Source organism: Rhinolophus hipposideros (genome assembly GCF_964194185.1).
Source record: "Rhinolophus hipposideros genome assembly, chromosome: 7".
NCBI lineage: Eukaryota > Metazoa > Chordata > Mammalia > Chiroptera > Rhinolophidae > Rhinolophus > Rhinolophus hipposideros.
The window spans coordinates 73,793,800-73,812,159 of NC_138053.1; the positions used below are offsets into that span (position 1 = coordinate 73,793,800).

General features: G+C 41.6%; 1 protein-coding gene across 2 annotated transcripts; it reads right to left on the bottom strand.

Annotated features, from left to right (window-relative positions):
• Positions 1–3,608: 3,608 nt before the first annotated feature.
• On the bottom strand, positions 3,609–17,174 carry PTGER4 (prostaglandin E receptor 4). Of its 2 annotated transcripts, XM_081054238.1 has the most exons (3): positions 16,601–17,174; positions 15,232–16,144; positions 3,609–5,577 (listed from the first exon to the last, which is right to left on the bottom strand). In XM_081054238.1, exons 2-3 carry the CDS (start codon positions 16,099–16,101, stop codon positions 4,987–4,989), a joined length of 1,461 nt encoding a protein of 486 aa, XP_080910364.1. In that variant the 5' UTR covers positions 16,102–16,144; positions 16,601–17,174; the 3' UTR covers positions 3,609–4,986. The 2 variants fall into 2 exon arrangements, with proteins under 2 accessions (XP_080910364.1, XP_080910365.1); XM_081054239.1 differs by lacking the exon at positions 16,601–17,174 and having other exon boundaries at positions 3,617–5,577; positions 15,232–16,244.
• Between the last annotated feature and the right edge of the window lie 1,186 nt (positions 17,175–18,360).

The following is an 18,360-nucleotide window of genomic DNA, read 5'->3' on the forward strand; positions in this document are numbered from 1 at the left end:
TTAGGTCTGTGATCCATTTCAAGTAAATTTTTATGTATAGTAGGAGGTAAAGGTCAAGTTTTGTGTTTTGATGTCCAGTTATTCAAGCACTACTCATTGAAAAAACTATCCTTTCCAGTCGAAATCCTTGGTATCTGTTGAAAATCAATTCACCATGTATTGAAAGTTTGTGCTCTGTATTCTGTTACACTGATCTGTATGTTGATTCTTTTGCAAATACCACTGTCTTGATTACTAGCTTAAAAATTGTAGTCTTAAAAATCAGTGTGATTTTTCTAAATTTGTCTTATCACCCCAAAATTGGTTTGCTATTCTAGTCTGGTTTCTTTGCCCTTCCATATACATTTTAGAATCAACTTCTCTCTCTCTACATGCAAGTCAGCTGGGACTTTTATTGGAATTGGGTTGAATCTATTAATTAGTTTGGAAAGAATTGCCATCTAACAATGTCATATCTTTGAATCCATAATCATGGTACAACTCATTGTTTTAGGTCTTTAATTTCTCATAATTTTTGTTGTTGTTAGTTTTTTGTGAAGCGGTCTTGCCCATATTTTTAAGTTTATGCCTAAATATTTCATATTTTTTGATGCTATTACAAGGAGTGTTTTTAAAATTTCATTTCCTAATTTTATTGAGAAACACAGTTGATTTTTGTATATTGATCTTGTAGCCTATAAGAGTCAAATGTTCTCTCTTGCTAGGAGTCCATTTTTCTCTGGTTTCATTGTTCTGGAGAACAATCATGAGCTGATACTTGCAGCATTTAGGCTCAGGTTTGGTGGGGGAGTGGTGAAAGAGAGCAAACTTCATGGCTTGTATTGTTCTGAAACTACTACAAGTGATTTAGTGAAAATGAGTATTTCTGGGTTAACGTTTATGGCCAAAGGCATAGCCGACAGTGAATACAAATTTGCCTGGATTTTTCCATGGACCTTTGTGTTTGTGGCTCCAGTAAGAAACTTGTGGAGAGGAGTCACTGTGCTTTGGGAAAAAAACTCTTGCATTCCAAGGCCTTCTGGTCAAAGTACCCTTAATAGCTCTAACAATCTTACAACCTTTCCTAACATATTTGACCTGGTTCGTTAGATTGTCAAATATGAGGTCATGTTAAAATTACCTGTCTGCTATATCCTGTTGGGACCAGGTAAGATTTCACAGCTGCCAGTGAGATAATCAGAACTTTCTTGCACAGAAAATTTGAAGCTCTAAATGGTTTGGAACATGTTTCTCACAACAAGAATCCATCTTTGCACAACAGAGCTGGTAAGACTTATGAATAAATGTGGAAGATGAACGATGTTGGAGTTTTTCTTCCTTGGCTATTCTTTTAATAAGCCAGACTCAACAAGAAAAACATTGTGGACTGAATTGTGTCCCCTCCCAAGTTCATCTGTGAAGCTCTAACTCCCAATCTGACTGCATTTGGAGATAGGGCTTTTAAGGAGATAATTAAGGTTAAATGAGGTCATAAGGGTGGGCCCTAATCCAATATGACTAGTGTCCTTATAAGAAGAGAGACACCAGGGATGCCAGTGCACAGAAAAGGCCATCTGCAAGTCAAGGAGAGGCCACAGGAGAAACCAAGCCTTCCATTACTTTGATCTTGGACTTGTAGCCTCCAGAACTGTGAGAAAATACGTTTCTATTGAAGTTATTCACTCTGGTATTTTGTTAAGGCAGCCCTAGCAAGCTGGTAAAGACATACAACCCAATTAAAAAAATGGGCAAATGATTTGAATAGACATTTCTCCAGATAAGATATACTAATGGTCACTAAGGACATGAGTAGATGCTCAACATTATTAGTCATTAGGGAAATGCAAATCCAAACCACAGTGAGATACCTCTTCATGCCCACTAGGGGCATGAATATATAATCAGAAGCATGGACAATAACAAGTATTGATAAGGATGTGGAGAAATTGGAACCCTTGTACATTACTGGTGGTACTGTAAAATGGTACAGCCACTTGGGAAAATAGTTTGGCAGTTCTTCAAAAAATTAAACATAGTTATCATTATGACCCAGCAATTTCACTGCCAGGTATATAGAGAATTGAAAACATGTTTACACAAAAACTTGTACATAAATGCTACTATCTGCATTATTAACAGCCAAAAAGTGGAAACAACCCATCAGCCGAAGCCTAAACAAAATGTGTTATAGCTAGACAATGAAATATTCACCTATAAAGAAGGAATGAAGTCCTGATTCATGCTACAACATGGATGAACTCTGAAAATATGCTAAGTGAAAAAACCAGACAGTGAAGGCCACACATTGTATGACTGGAGTGAATGCAGATGGGTATGTGGTTTCTTTCTGGGATGAGGAATATGTTCTGGAATTAGCAGTGACAGTTGCACTCTGTGAACATACGAAAATAATTTACAGGATAAGTTTTATAATATGTAAATTATATTTCAATTAAAAAAAAGAATAAGCCAGAATCAGTGTTCTGGATGGTGAACCTGAAGTAAAGGATGAGTGAGATTTTGCCCTGAGTATTAGTAATGCTAATTTGTGAACGAGGCTTTTGTTTTTCCCCCATGAATATGGGTGATGAACATTATAATGTTTATATATATATATACACACACACATATACATATATATACATACATGTATATACCGTGTTTCCCCGAAAATAAGACCTAGCTGGACAATCAGCTGTAATGCATCTTTTGAGAGCAAAAGTTAATATAAGACCTGGTATTTATTATATTTATTATATTATACCCGGTCTTATAGTAAAATAAGACTGGGTCTCATATTAATTTTTGCTCCAAAAGATGCATTTAGAGCTGATTGTCTGGCTAGGTCTGATTTTTGGGGAAACATTGTTTAAATACACACACACACACACACACACACTCTTATATGAGTATGTAAATCTAGGTATTGTCTCATTGTTGGTATACATGGGAGAAAAACAAAAACCAGTCACAGTAAAATATTCTCTAAAAATATTATTTCTTAGGCATTGGTTAGCAAAAATTGGGGAAAAAGAACTATTTCTATTAGTGAAATAGAACATTGTAGAAGTTTGAGCCAGATGCTTGTTTTCTGAGCTATCCCTACCTCTGCTGAGAATCACTGTTCCATCAGGTCTGTGAAAATGACAATGTGTTTCTGACATCATCCAAAAATCTCTTTAAAAACTTGTGAACAGCGTACTATGACCTCGCTCCTGGGGATTACTGCTCTTGAAGTGTAGCCTCACATTGGCAGTGTCAGCAGCGTCTAGGAGCTTTTTAGAAATGTATACCCCTCATCCCAGACCTACTGAATCAGAAAGTTTGTGTTTTAGAGCTCTCCAGGTGACACTGATACATGCTAAAGTTTGAGAAGCACTGATCTAGAGAACTTATTAGCAGGAAGTACTAGTGTCTCGCCCTCCATCCGTATAAACCAGTGATTTTGAGTTTGGCTCTCAAGCAGATCGTGGTTTCTAAATACCATTTTCACTAAGTGGATCCAAGGCTTTGTACCACATTCTTGCAGCTTTTCTCTAAATTTCACATTTCAAATTAAAAAATTTTAAATATTCCAATTGAAAAAGATACAGATGATGATTTGAAATGAACAAAAGTCACACAGTTCTCCAAAACTGAGGATATGGAACTCAGATTGAGTGTATTTATTTATTATAATCTCCAAAATAATTTCAGTTGGTACAATTGCTTCTTAAAACCATATCACTATCAGGCTCAGAATTTCACAACCAGGCAATTCACAAAAACACTTTAAGCAACAAAACATGCTTAATATTTCTTTGAGAAAGTTTTCTCCAAATGTGTGTACAGCATTATTGGATGTGACACAAAACTATTAGAAGGTGACCTTTATGTGCCCAGGTTCTGCATCCTTTATCTTAGACTCTTTACATCTGTGAAAGGCTAATTAAATCAATCCTCTCACAGCTCAAAGTAAAGGCGGTTATGGTGCAATCTGTCTTCCTCTTAAATTTTAAAGGATATTCTGTATCATTCCTTAGGAAAGTAAAACTATGCACAATTTCAGGGGGAAAACAAGCTGCTTAGACTTTTTATTTTTCTATTGTACACTTCACCTATGGGTTATTCATTAAACTTTTTAAAATTTGTTACATTTTAAAAAGTGCCAGTTCATGGGGACAAAAGTAGAAAACATTTGCCAGCAGGTTAGATTCTCTTGAAATCAGTTTTCTGGATAAACACATGTAGCCATCTCTAAAAAATTTTCACTATGCATTCATCACACACAGTTTGGTAAGAATATCAGTATTTTGGACTGTAATTTTCATGTCTTAAAAGCTATTTTTCTTTATTCTTTTAATAGTGCTAAACTCTTTTTAAAAAATCTATATCCATTTTATACATGTGAGTGTCACTGTGAATATTCAACACCTTGGCCTGAACTTGTGTGTGAAAAAAATCTAACACCTGCAACTTCATTCAGCTGGTTATAGTGGGAGGAGAGGGGTTAGCATAATTTTATTATACCTTGTATTAACAATAAACCTTCTCACAGAGAAGAAAATACTTTAAATACATTAAATCATATTTACAACAATAAAATTCACATTTCATGCTTTAGTGAGACACTTATCATCCATAAGATAGTCCTCATAGTTTATTGAACTAGAGCCCTTCCATATCTGGCCTTCTGCTGTGTGCCAGATATAAAGCCCGTGATGGTATGAAAACAGCAAAACTTCTGCCATCCTCCTGTCAAGTAGAAAACTGAAGGTAGATCTTCCCAGCGATCAAGTTGTGACTGAAATCCTGTGTCACAGAGAGCTGGCAACCAATGTGTTTCAGACCTCAGGAGACACGTGAATCAACTTGATTGTTTGAAAAGTGCTCAAAAACCAGATGTTCTCTAATGTGAATCATAGGACAAAAGGAGCCCTTCTGAGCACAGCTAAACATGTCACTAATGTGTCTATTGCACAGGAGTGTAAGCTTCCAGAAACAGTGCTGCATTTCTTTCCTTAGCTACTATATACATTTTTCTGATAAGTTCAGTGTTTCATTGGGAAATGTGACTTGCAGGGAGCTCCCCTTTGGGGCAGGCCCGGCCCTGCTACTCCCCGCAACCTCGTCCACCAGTAAGACATTCTCCGAGTCCTGCCCCTGTGAGGATTCCGAGGTCTCAGAGATTCTCAAAGTCCTCAGGGAGGTGGTATCTGCTTGGGACAGGCTCATGCCAGGCACACCTGGAAGCAAATTCCTGCCTCCGAGGCTATTTTCGCTGAGGTCTGGCGTGTAAAGGAGGGTCTGAGATGTGCTGCTGATCTCCTTCAGTTCCCGGGACAGGAAGGAGCGAGAGTGGCCAGACATGGCAGAGGAAGTCCTCCTGCTGTCCGAGCAGTGCTGTCCCGGACTGTCTCTGTGGGACCCACCGATGCGGCAGAAAAGGCATTTGATCTTCTCGATGGCTTTACTGAGCACTGTCTTCCGCAGGAGGATATATATCCAGGGGTCCAGGATGGGGTTCACAGCAGCGATGCGGATGGCCTGCAAATCGGGATTTTTGCTGATTTCTCGCACTAAATGTGGCTGATACAACTGGTTGATGAACACTCGGACCTGCATAAATGAGATGCCCACAATTAGATTTTACCACTAAACAATTGGGGAAACATTGGCACGCAATGTCTAACTTAGCAACATTCGGTAACTGCCCTCTTTTCTGGTAATAAGTGTCAAAAAAAAAATAAAAAGGCAGCAGAAGCCTCAGAAAAACCGCTGATGGTACAACCACATTTATGTTTAGAGTTAGTATAACTTTAAATATTTTGGTAACTTACGAATATCTTTCCTAGATCAAAGATGGCATAAGAAAATGCAATGTGTGTACAGGTAACATAAGCATCAAGCAAGCATCAAGCTTCCCTTGAGAAGCATTTTATTAACTTCATTTCTGTGAGTGCTTTTAAGGTTTTGTAATTCTAATGAAGTATCAATTTTTTTCCTATAACCATTGATTTCCCTTATCCTAGTTGCCAATTTATATATTTAAATGAAACTCATTGTGTTCAGTCAACTAACCATCAAGTCATCACAGACAAGCCGAGAGATTCCTTTATGTTAGAGACTAGGAATAATATACTGGAAACTTTTAAACCAACATCTGAATCTCCTATGATCCAGAATGACCAGAGAAGTTTTTATTTTCTCTCTGAGCCTGTTCCCCAGTGATAATCATCTACTCTTATCAACTCTTCCTTCAAAAACCTGTCCCAGTTTCTCCCTCCAATTGCATTTCTCATCTGGATTATTGTATCAGCCAGGAAACTAGGTTTCCCACCTCCAATTCTTCTCCTTTCCAGTCTATCCTCCAAACTGCCACAAGATTATTTCGTAAATGCAGATCTGACTATGCTATTCAGCTTCTAACCCTTCAATGGCTCCTTGCTGCTTTTCAACTATATTTTTGCTTAACAGCTGCCACTCAGTGACTCCATCCTGAAACTCCAATCAGAATCAACTCCTCCTTTGTGCTTGTATAGCATTTGAACCAGTAAATAGCCAAGTGCTAAAGGAGCACTCCCGACAGACCAGTAGGAATGACAGCTCCTTGTAGTGCAGTCTGACCTATTGAAGGCAAGAGGCACATCTGCCAGCCCACTTCCGGCCAGGTCCGGCTTCAATGAAGTAAACAGAAGAAGACCCTAACAACTTGTTTGCTATTTTGGAGTCTCATTTTCGGCAGTTAAAAATATTTGCTCACTCACATTTTTGCATGCATGGACTCATTTAACAGTAAGCACTTATTGTGTTAGGCATTGTGCTAGGTTCTGGGCACAAAGAGTTCCATTAAGTGCCATAAACTTCTTGAGGGCAGTGAGTAGCCTATAGTGTAGAAGACAGGAAGGTAGACCAACTATTGCTGGGGTGATAGGAAATGAAACGGGAGAGGTATGTACTCAGAGGGCACAGCTACTCTGGACTGGAATGGGAGCGCATCAGAAGATGCTTCCCCGCGGAGAGAAAGCTTGCACTGAATTTTTGTTTTTGAATTAGTGCACTGAGTTTTGATGGATGAGTGGGAGTTTGTTAAATTTAGAAGGAAGGATATAACATTTCAAGTAGAGCTAATTTCATGTCCAGTCACGAAAGAATGAAATATGCCAACTTCTGGGAACCTCAAATGATTCAATGAAGAGACCATGAATTTGTGTAAACTTAAGGAAGAGTATCATTTTATCCACGAGAGAAAAAAGCACCCTGTTAAATGCACACTCTCAAATTTACCCTTAAAGAGATCTCTTTATCTCATCAAAAAATTCTTTGCAACTATGTATGGCAATGGATGGTAACTAGACTTATTGTGATCATATCACAATATATGCAAATACAGAATCACTATGTTGTACATCTGAAAGTAATATGTCAATTATATCTCAAAAACATATATATATGTATATATAAATTACTCTTATTTAAGGTATTATTATTAGTCTAGCTCTTCTAATTCCACTAGGACCTTTTACATAAAAATCTCACCTGTAATTCATATGAAAATAGAGGTTTCATGATAATTTCCACCAGTCTTTAGTAATTATTTAATAATTATGACTTGCCTTTGGTACTTATTTTAGGTGAGGGAGAAGAGGGCGAGTCTCAGCCCAGGAGGATGCATAAAAACCATAAAAAGAAGGAAGAACTCACAAAAGCAGAGCTGGAGCCATTTAACTAGGGGTGGATATCTCTAACTTGAACAAGACTTGAGGAGATTGCTACCATCCCTAACAGTATAATTATAATATTCACGGTGTATGAATCATTAAGAAAGAGTACAGATCTTTTGGAAAGATTTATAACATTTGGATAAAAGGAGAAAGTTTAAAACGTTTAAAGAAATTTCATTAATCTGTAAAACTCAACTCATATGAAACTTACTCCTAGATGATGCTAGATCAATGAGGTGTCACTGTATATCTATTTCTTCCGTAACTGGAATTTAGACCTTCATCAGATACAGGTCCACAATCAAGAAATTGTTATTGTTGTCCACTTGCTGTTCTTTTGTTGTTATTCATTGGTTTTTGGTTGCAAAACGTGACCTAAAGTGATTTTGGCAGCAAAGCCTGAACTGACGAGATTATGAGGCTATTATAGTTCTGTTGATTCCACTTGGTATGAATATTCCTATGGTTTGCTCCAGAGGTACTGTCTCAGTTCTGATGGAGATATTACATTGTTATACAATATGTTATTAAATTACTTTTCTAAAACCCAAAAAATTCGGAATTCTAAAACATCTGGTCCTAAATATTTTGGATAAGGGATTATGGTCTTGTAAATCTCATAGAATAAAATGATGAAATGGGTCTAACTTAGATGAAATTAATACTTTGATCTTTGGAAAACAGCTAAATAAAAATTGAACTAGAGTGAATGAGAGTAGATGATGACTTCTCTTAAAATACTTTTAGAAACTCTGCTGGGATAAATGATACTATCAAGAATAAGCAGGACTGATTTTTCTAGCTTTACAAAATCTAGTGAAACAAAGCTGCTTGGTTTCTTCCTACCATAATATTTATCGAGGTTCTCACCTGTTCCTGGGCACTGAGAGATTAATTTCCTTTAGGTCTATGGGCCTCTTTTCAGATGACAGAGGTTTTGAGGAACTTATCAAGGTTCCCCACTCTGTTGGTGGCCGACTCTGGTTGGGGCCCCAGGTCTCCAGATGACCTCTATGTTGGCTGGCTTTCTGTTTAACAGTTATTCCTCAGCAATGGGATTACTGGTAAAAAGCACGAGGCTTACATTTTACTCATATCACATACTGTTTCGAAGGATAAAAGAAATGATGGATCAAATCTGTTATTATCAGGTCCTCTCTGTGTGTACTAGGCTCGAGAAACAAACCTATAGCAGGGTTTGTGTGAACTTGAGACTTTCAGCCACTAGGTGGCAGTGTTGCTCCACTTGGGAGTTTTTGGTTCCCCAGAAATGTGCCACAGCCCTCATCTCTAAGACCCTCTTTTAGAACAGAATCTTGGTTAAGTCTGAACCTAGCATTTCTGGTATTTTTTAACACTTACATGTTTTGTTGCTGGTTGTTTCTCCCACCACTATCTCAAAGAAAACATGGTTACTACTGAAAGGAGGAAAAGTTTTGAACAGTTAAAATGGATATAAAAGGAATGAAATTTGTAGCTATTTAAAGGAATGTATTGGGGGTAACATTTTATTTTTTAAATTCCTACGACTTTTTAGAAAAGTCACAGTGTTATAAAAAATTAATAATGGGCTTTCATAATCAAAGATGATGGCAGGCAAGGGAAGAATTATCTCTGAGCCTCACTTCATCCACAGCAGTAATTAATTTTGACTTCTGTAGAAGGCAATGATAGGAAGCCCTATTTTATTAATTAATTGACAGGGGGAAAGGTATACAAATTTATTAATATTTTTTACATGCATAAAAGTACACAAAACAGTAACTGAAAGAAGCAGACTTTTGAGCCTATCTATATACCCTTCTTAACAAAGAAGAGAGGGTATTAGCTTCAAGGGAGGTCAATTGTGGGAACATAACTAGGAAATACATGGGAGACCTAATGGAAGATAAGAGCTATTTATTTTTTAGTGAGATTTATGCAGGCTCATCTTGGTACTTGTTCTGTATCTCATGATAAGGGTCACTCTCCTTCCTCATCCTGGTCCAGGGGAGGGAGAGAGGAAAGTTAGGCGATGTTCACAAAGGGAAATTTATGCTCTGCTTTTAGGCAGATAAAGGCAGAGAACCAAAGAAGCCCTATTTTAGAGTTCCATGGTGGGGGTTGGGGAGCTTACAATGAACACAAGCCACTGAGCCTAGTTACTTAATGTTGTTTCAGTAATGGGGACGTTCACAGGGTGGCAAAAAGATGAGTAGGAAAAGCAAAATCCCAAACTCAGGCAAAAACACGATCAAAAGTTGTTTAAATTATTTGAAAAGAATCAAGGCGAATGAGCTTGCATTTGAAGCATTTTTCAATGGAGAGTGACTTGAAGTAGAGGGCAAAAAAAGACAAAATGAACAAAAGCTCCATGTAGTTAGTAATGTTTGAAAATACAGCAATCTCTGTCTCACTTTACAGGCTACTTGATTTGCTCTTCCTAAAAGGCAAAACCCTGGATTATGATGGGAATATGCACAGCAGCACTTCAATATCATATGGGTGGGCGAAAGCACTTTCTGGAATTCTTGTCCAACAGGCCCTATATTTTACACAAATAAACATGTTCAGGCAGTTTACAGTGTTGGAAGAGTGTGCTGCTGATAAAACAGAACCTCTGCGTCGGGGAAAACACACCATAAAAAAATTCACCGAATACAAACAACAAATAGAATCTCTTGCAATTTTAGAAGTCAGTCTATATTTTAGTAGTTGCAGATTTATGCTTGTGGTTTATTGTTAATATTGGCATACATTATAATATTCTCAACTTCGTGAGGATGACTAGAGACTAGGGTGCAGAAGCATAGGAACATAACTTGGAGAAAATATGATAAATTCAACAGAAGATGTGATGACAGAAAGCTATAAGGAGGCTATATGCTGTAGACACCCAAGCTTTGGAATCAAACCAACCTCTCTTCAGATGCTGGCTCTGCTCCTTATAATATAACATATTTGTTGGCTGTCGTCACTTTTTGGTAACCCATATGTAGAAACTTGGCCACTGTGGAATATATCAGTAATTTGAAAACCACAGTTTAGAGGTAGCTTTGGGGGACAGTTAATGTCATAGTATCAAAAACATGCACTTCCTGTTTAACCTGCTGGCAGGGAATGGTTAATTGAAAAACAATGATTACGTTTTGATTAGACTCATTTTCAGTAACTGACTGTCAAGGTAGAAATGCTTTCCAACAAATGAGAAGATCCTGTAATTGGATTTGTGTGTGTATGCTACTTGTTCTGTTTCAAGCACATAAAAGGAATTATCTGTGTGTGCTCAGTTATCTGACTTGGGAAGAGTCCCAAATTGACACAGCTGTTACTAGAAATTCTTACCACTTTTTCTTTTTTTTTTCTTAGTGACAAAAAAGTATATCCTTAAGTAAAGGATAGTGGAGTTCTTGACTGGGTGGTTCGAGCTCGGTTCTCCTTCCTTCTGGGTCACTAACTGGCCAGTTATTGCAGGCAAGTTACTTAATCTCTACAGATCAGTCTCTACATCGAAAATCTATTTCTGAAGGTTTTTTTTGTTTTGTTTTGTTTTGTTTTTTTAACTCTAACTTTCAACATTCTACTAGGAGACTGTAAGAATCACTTCGGCTCTGGGGAAAAGAAATCTTGTTAGTAGATAGTTCAATAAAACCAAGCCTTGGCAGGTCAGCAAAGCATGGTGAAAAGAGTGTTAGACTAGGACTCACCCACAGCCACCCTGTAAACTGCATAATAATATAAATTCTTCATTTGCAGTTAAGGAAATTGAAGTGCAGAAAGAGTGAAACTATTGGCCAGCCCTATTGACTTCTGAGAGCTTTTTTCAATGAGGTAACCCCGCCATGTGGAAACACCTTACTTTTATGTTAGCCTGCAGTTTTCAAGGTACTATTAATAGGTCTGCAATTTTATGTTACAATTAAAAAACTACTTTTAGGAATTGCTATTTTTTAAACTTAGCCAAATTTATTTGAAAAATAATCAAATTCTTCAGGGTCTGTTGTAACAGTACCCAAAGTATGACATTACTCTTGTTATCTATAGACATGATTTCTTCTCATCTGAAATCCCATCAGCTGTTTTTATGACTCCACTTCCAGTTGCCTGCAGTAAACCAAAGTGTATCTATTTATGCAGATATCTATTTATGCATCTGCCCTAATAAACCTTTGCTGATCTAATACTGGTGAAGGCTTTATACAATTAGTTTATGGTAAGCAACCAAATAAACATTCACAGGAAGCTATTTTCCTAAAGACCTAAGTTTCAGGCAGAAGACTAATCAAATTGGCCATTCTACCCCTAACAGAGATGAATACTTGTTACTTCAGAGTAAGAAAAAAAGAAAATAAACAAGTAAGTAATGAACACAGCCATGTTTGCGGGGGTGGGGGGTGGGGGGTGGGGGGTGGGGGGGTGGGGGAGTGGGGGGGGAGGGGGAGAAGGGGAGATGCCTTTCCAGATCTTATAGTTACGATAACTGTTTAGCCCTGAGGCAAAAGATTTGCTTATAATTGTTCTTAACATTAGTAATGGCAAACTTAGGCACCAGAAGTTGATCTAGCTACAGAATTTAATGCCGAACCTTATGAGGCTGTCGTGCTTGCATATTTCTAAAAAAATGCAATCCCTTTTATTTGTCTTAAGTGTATACTCTTTCATTTCTTCAGCTTCTTCCGTATTTAAAAAAAAATCCAGAGGTTGGATATAAACAGAAGAATAGACAAAATGACAAGAACCATCTTCCCACTAAATCTTGTCAAATGATCCTTGTAGATTGCACTCACACCTTCTCTGTTCATTGATTATGATTCCCTTTATAAAATTTTGCAAGTTCAGCACAGTTCCTGTATCCACAACTAATTTCCCAACCTTTCTCAAATTTCCATTCCAAGCTCTATTTGAGAAACATATGTATATTGGATAACAAATTAAAATTTACTTATGCTAAACTCAATTATCAACTGCTCTTTAAGAGCCACTGTAGTTTTTCCTTCTCTGGTGTCCAAAAGACAAAAACTGGGCTGCTTTTTACTGACTGCCTGCTTTCCTTATACATTCTATCAAGCTTTTTGAAATTCCAAGTAAACTGTATTTGCGCTGTTAGCCTTCCTAAAACTTTTAAATGCTTCGAAGGGTTTGATTTTCCTCAAACAGGATTAGCAACCAACTTGATAAAGTTAAGAAAAGAGATGCTTCATTCGTTTTCTTGGAACTGAAGATAGCAAGGACTGTTTTAAATGTCAGAGTTCTGAAACTTTTAGCTTAAATTACAATAGGAATATGAGAAACATGAAAATCCAAGAGAGCTATAAGAGGAAACCAAGCAAGACTATAGTTGTGGATTAAGTTTCCCTTTTAATCCTTTCACTAATTGCTAAACTGTGGGTGGATGGATAGTATAATGACTTTATTGCATATCATTAATTTACAATTCAGTTGATTCTGAAATTAGATTTTGGTAACCAAAACTAAAGGTTAAAAACTGAAGCTATTACTACTTGTATGATTCCTTATTACTTACAAAGGTATATTAGAGCTTCACTATGTGATTAGTTCTTAACTGAGCCAATTTCAATTTTCAAGGTAAAATTACTTAATATCTACTACATGTTACGGACTTTATATAGAATGGACAGTATTTGTTATTAAAATGTGGTTAATTTGCAGACCACAAATATAGCTCGTATAATTTCTTGCCTCTAACCTCTCCAATAATTTCAAAGGCTTTTTGATAAATGACCCTGCACTATAGAGCCAGGTCTGCCACTTCAGCCAATAAGATGAATTATGCATTTTATGCCTCTCTAGATGCTGGAAGAAAACAATTCATCTGTGACTGTATAATCAATAGCTTCACATGCTTACCTCCAACTACAACACATTTAAAAAGTACGTGCGTGTTGCTAACCTTCCAGTTCTAATTCCTCTGTTCTTTAAAGTGGATATTCTGTAAATAACAACCACTCACTTTGTCATTTATGGTTCTGTAAAACATAAGGCAGAGGCCAGACAGAGAAGGGAGTCCTAGCAGAAGCTGTGTCATCTCTTCCAAAATCTCACTTTATTCTGAGTTGCCATTGCACATAGTAAAATATATTTATGTGGCTCAAGTGTGACTTAACTCTGTAAATTATATTGGGTCCTGGAATGGTTTAGAGGCCCTTCTGACCAATTATATTTACTTCTGTTTATACAAATTGGCAAGAAGCTACTGTATGCTGGCTCTCAGCCACCTCTAAGTTCCTTCCATGTACAGTCACTCTTATCAGAAATATAATATTTTTATATTAAATATCCCTGGACAGTACTAATAAGGGAAATAAAGGAATAATAGACCATTACATTTATTTTCTCTTGCTCCCAATCAGCATAAAAAAAGAAGTCGTCTCTTGAGTTGATAATTTAGAATTTCCAGAATGCAGTGTTTTGAGAGATGAAAAAACTCAGAACTAGTTGCTTTTAAGAGATACTCTAAAGTATTATGCATCTTCCCATTGGTTTCTGGTGCATTCCATTTTAATGACAGGCAAAGTAGAGAACTAGATAGGCTTTCAACCTTACTGCTTATATAACATTTTAAAAGTTAATCCAGACGCAATTTTAAAAGAAGGTGATGTCCTAAAAATGAAGTGTACCAAAACTCAAACACACACACTGTACAAAAGCCAAAATTAGAAGCATTCTAGAAGGAAGACATGATGTAATACTATAGGGTTTGGAGTCAGAGGAGTCTGTTTCATCACAAGATACAGAGTTTGGACTACACTTCTCAGTTGTTGAGAATTCATATTCAATAACCCATGTCCATCAGCCTGCCCTTAATAGCACCCCTGAGAAATCTTGCTTTTCTGGTCACTACAGAGAAGGAAGCAGCCTGAGTCTGGGCCATGCCCTGTTTTGGAACTGTAACCCATACCTACAGTGAGATGTTCTCCCAGTCACACCACGGTAAAGAACAGGGAATCTAGCTCCACAGTGTAGTTCTGCCAGATTATTTTAAGCAAGTCACTTCCTATGGAAAGTGAGGGTGTTAGACTAAACAGCATTTAATATGTCTTCTAGCTCTACATTCTATATAATCCAAACCCCCAAATCCTACATAAATCAAAACACCCCAAATCCTACTGCTGGAAGGAATGATGTACACCAAAAGAGATCACCACCCCTGACGTTTTGAATTCTGCTGTTCACCGTGTGGAGGATGGGCTAAGTCACAGTGCAGCGGTTTGCCCTGCACATCTGAGAGAAAGGCAGGAGTTCCCGGAAGGCTCAAGGCCCTTGTCAGACAGCAAGGGGTAGGGACTGTCCCGGGACTGAAAGGAAACTGGGCTTTCGGGGAAAGAAATTCGGGGACGTAGGGGAAAAGCACCCGCCGCATCTCGTTAGGGAGGCGACCTGCAAGGAGATTCGGTCAGCTCTGAGAAGCCGAGAGTGGCCATCTCAGCCAGGACCAGGAGGAGACACCCGGAGGAGACCTGCCTACTACCAAGGCGTGAGAGGGAAAGCGGGGAGCCGGAGCCACAGGAGGGAGGTGGGTGCGGGAGAAGGGCCGAGTGGGGCCACTCACCACCAGCGGGATGGAGCAGATGAGCACCACCAGGGAGGTGGCGATGAGTAAGATGACCATCTGGATCTCGGCGCCCGCGATGCGGCGGAAGCTCCGGCGGCGGCGAAAGTCGCCGAGGCGCGGCAGGGCCGGGGAGGCGGCGGCCGAGTTGCCCCGGCAAGAGGCCAGGGCTAGGGCTGCGGCGGCCACCGCGTGGTGCTGCTCGGTGCCCAGCGAGGTGCGGCGCATGAACTGGCGGTGCATACGGAGCAGCGCGCCGCACACCAACACGTTGCAGAGCACGGTGGCCAGAATGAGGAAGGAGCTGAAGCCCGCGTACATGTAGGAGAAGGCGGCGTGCGCCGTCACGTTGGTGGTCCAGTCGATGAAGCACCAGGTGTCGGGGTACTGCAGCCGCGAGCTGCCGAGGCCCATGTTGGGCAGCGCGCAGAAGAGCACGTTGGACGCATAGACCGCGAAGAGCGTGAGGCCCGCCAGCCGCTTGTCCACGTAGTGGCTGTAGAAGTAGGCGTGGTTGATGGCCAGGTAGCGCTCGATACTCATGGCACAGATGATGCTGAGGCCCGACAGGCCGAAGAAGAGCAGGATGAAGGTACTGTACTCGCACAGCGCCTGGCCGCCGGGCCACTGGCCCTTCATGTACGTGGCGATGGTCACCGGGCTCACCAGCAATGTGCCCAGCAAGTCAGTGACCGCCAGCCCGCACACCAACGTGTAGAAGGTCGTCTCCTTCTGCTCCTTGCGCGATTTGCATAGAACGACGATGGCCACCAGGTTGCCCACCACCCCAAAAATGAACATCACCGCCGGGATGGTCACCGAGCTGTTCGGGTTGAAGGAGGCGGACGCATTGGTCTCAGGTGTGGACATGGCGATGGCTGGGGGTACGGAGCCTTGAAATGCGAGGCTGGGTCTGGGGGTGGTGAGAGAGAGAGAGACAAAGGCGCGGTAAGCGGAAATTACGACTTGCAAGGTGTCAGACCCGCGCCCAAGACACAGGAGGCTGATGAGACGAGGGGAGCAACTCGATTCTACCATGTGGATTGTTAGCCACTTGCCAACTGCGGCTACCGAAGGCTCCAGGTTCGGATACGTCTTGCCAGCAGTACCACTCTGCTGGCGTTAGTATCTGTAAGTCGATACTGCCATTCTCTCTTCCTCCCCCAAACCCAACTTCACTACCAAGATGAACAAGACGTATCTCAAGGGAAAAGTGGCTCGCTCTAACTCCCGACCGATTCTGAGTCAAAATTCTCATGGAAAACAAAGTATGAAAGACAACTTGGAGAGCGCGCTCTCTTCTCCCTGGCTCCGCTCCCGGAGCACCCACCCACTGCTCTCTGCCCAGACCCCGCCAACCCCGTCTCACCTGTGGTGACCGCGGCGGTGGTCGCAGCGTGAGCCCCCAGCGGCAAGCCTCCGATGCCCGGGACCCTCCTCTAACCTGCCCTTAGCCTCCTCCCGCGCAACGTGGAGCTCGCCAAGTCTTTGCCTTCTCAGAGCCGCGTCTCGGTGGCCGCCAGTTTTCTGAAACTGGAGTCAGTGTACAGCTTTCAAAAAACGGGGGAACAAGAAGGGCAGTGGCATGGGTCAGTGAAGTCTGCTCTTGGATTTCTTTCGTTCTTTCTTGCTATTTTTCCGTTCCTTCCAAGAATATCCGAGCTTTGCGGAGCCCGCAAATCCCGTCCGTGGGCGGGCAGCCCTCAGGTGTGCGGTCGATCGCGCAGGTGGCACTGAGCCTCAGTCCCCGGCTCGGGCCGCCCTCCTCCACAATCCTGGGCAGCGCGAGCGGCTATTGGGGTTGGCGGCTGCCGCTGAGGCCGCTTCTGGCGCCCTGTTGGTGGCTTGAGGTCCTCTGGGCCAGAGGCTCTGACCTGACACCGTTCATCTTCTTCCTCTCGGGATGCCGGGTCTCGAGCTGCGCTCTTGCCCTGGTAGCCTCTGTACAAACTTTTCTCTTGCTTCAAGTTTCCCTGGCGGAGGCGGGGACACTCTGCGCGGCCCGGACGCCCATTGGTCGCATGGGAAGGGGCGGGGCGCGCCCTCCCTCCTCTGCGCCTGGAGGTGGCTGAGCTGGAAGGGCGGGGCTCCGGGCTGTGCGGGTCCCCCCGCGCCGCGTGGGGACGTTCTCCGCGCCTTCCCCGCCCTGCTCCGGCGGGAGCGTGGAAACAGGTCCCGGCGCCTCAGGCCAAGTGGCCGCTGTGGGCAGGGAGCCTGGGAAGCCGGTGCTCTCCCGGGCACCCTCATAGCCGCTGTGCACTCGGCATCCAGGGGGGCCCAGCTCTGAAACCAGCATCTCTGCCTCACTGCCTCCTGCTCCGAGTAGGCTGTTTCTCACACCGCCTACACGCGAGTCGCAACATCTGGGTGCTGGGAAGGGAGGTCCACTGCCTTAGGACTCCACCTTGGAGCGGCGGAGGTGTGTGTACGCGCGCGCACTCGCGGCCCCAGGAGGAGAAGTAGGGATCAGTATAGGGTATGTGTGTGTGCGCGCGCGTGGCACCCGGGCAGAAGTAGGGTGCGCGCAGCGGACGGGGTGGGTGCCTGGGTACCAGGCTTGGGCAGGAGAAAAAATAAAGGAGTCGTGCTCTCACGATAAATGGAGTTAGTTGGCAGTGCCCAGGCTGTGCTGCGCTCCATAGGGCAGCCCCAGGCAAAACAAACAAACAAACCCCAGCAAGCTCTCTCCGCAGGCCGGTCGTCGGTATCACCTGGGAGAGTTAGTGAGCCTGGGACAGCTGCCTGTCTAACCGCTTAGACCTTTCCCCTCCTGGGAACGTCTCCGCCCAGTAGGAACGGTTAAACTAAGCTCTGTGCCTTTGTGCTTTTCACATTAGACACCTTTACCATGAACCCTTTGAAAGGCTCACGCAGGGTGAGACAGGGATTTGAAAGTCATGCGTGGAAAGGAGTTCTCCAGTCATTACCTCCATGGTTAACTCTTGGAAAAACCTATTTGCTCGATCTTTTTTCTTTGAATTATAGTTTGACTTTTTTTGTGGTGGGAACAGTTTTTCCGTATACTCTTTATTCCCTCCTTTCTGCTATGGTTCCTAAAGTCAGAACTGAAAACAGACAAAGAAGATTGTAACACTTTATGGTAATTATAACTGCTTCACCGGGTTTTTA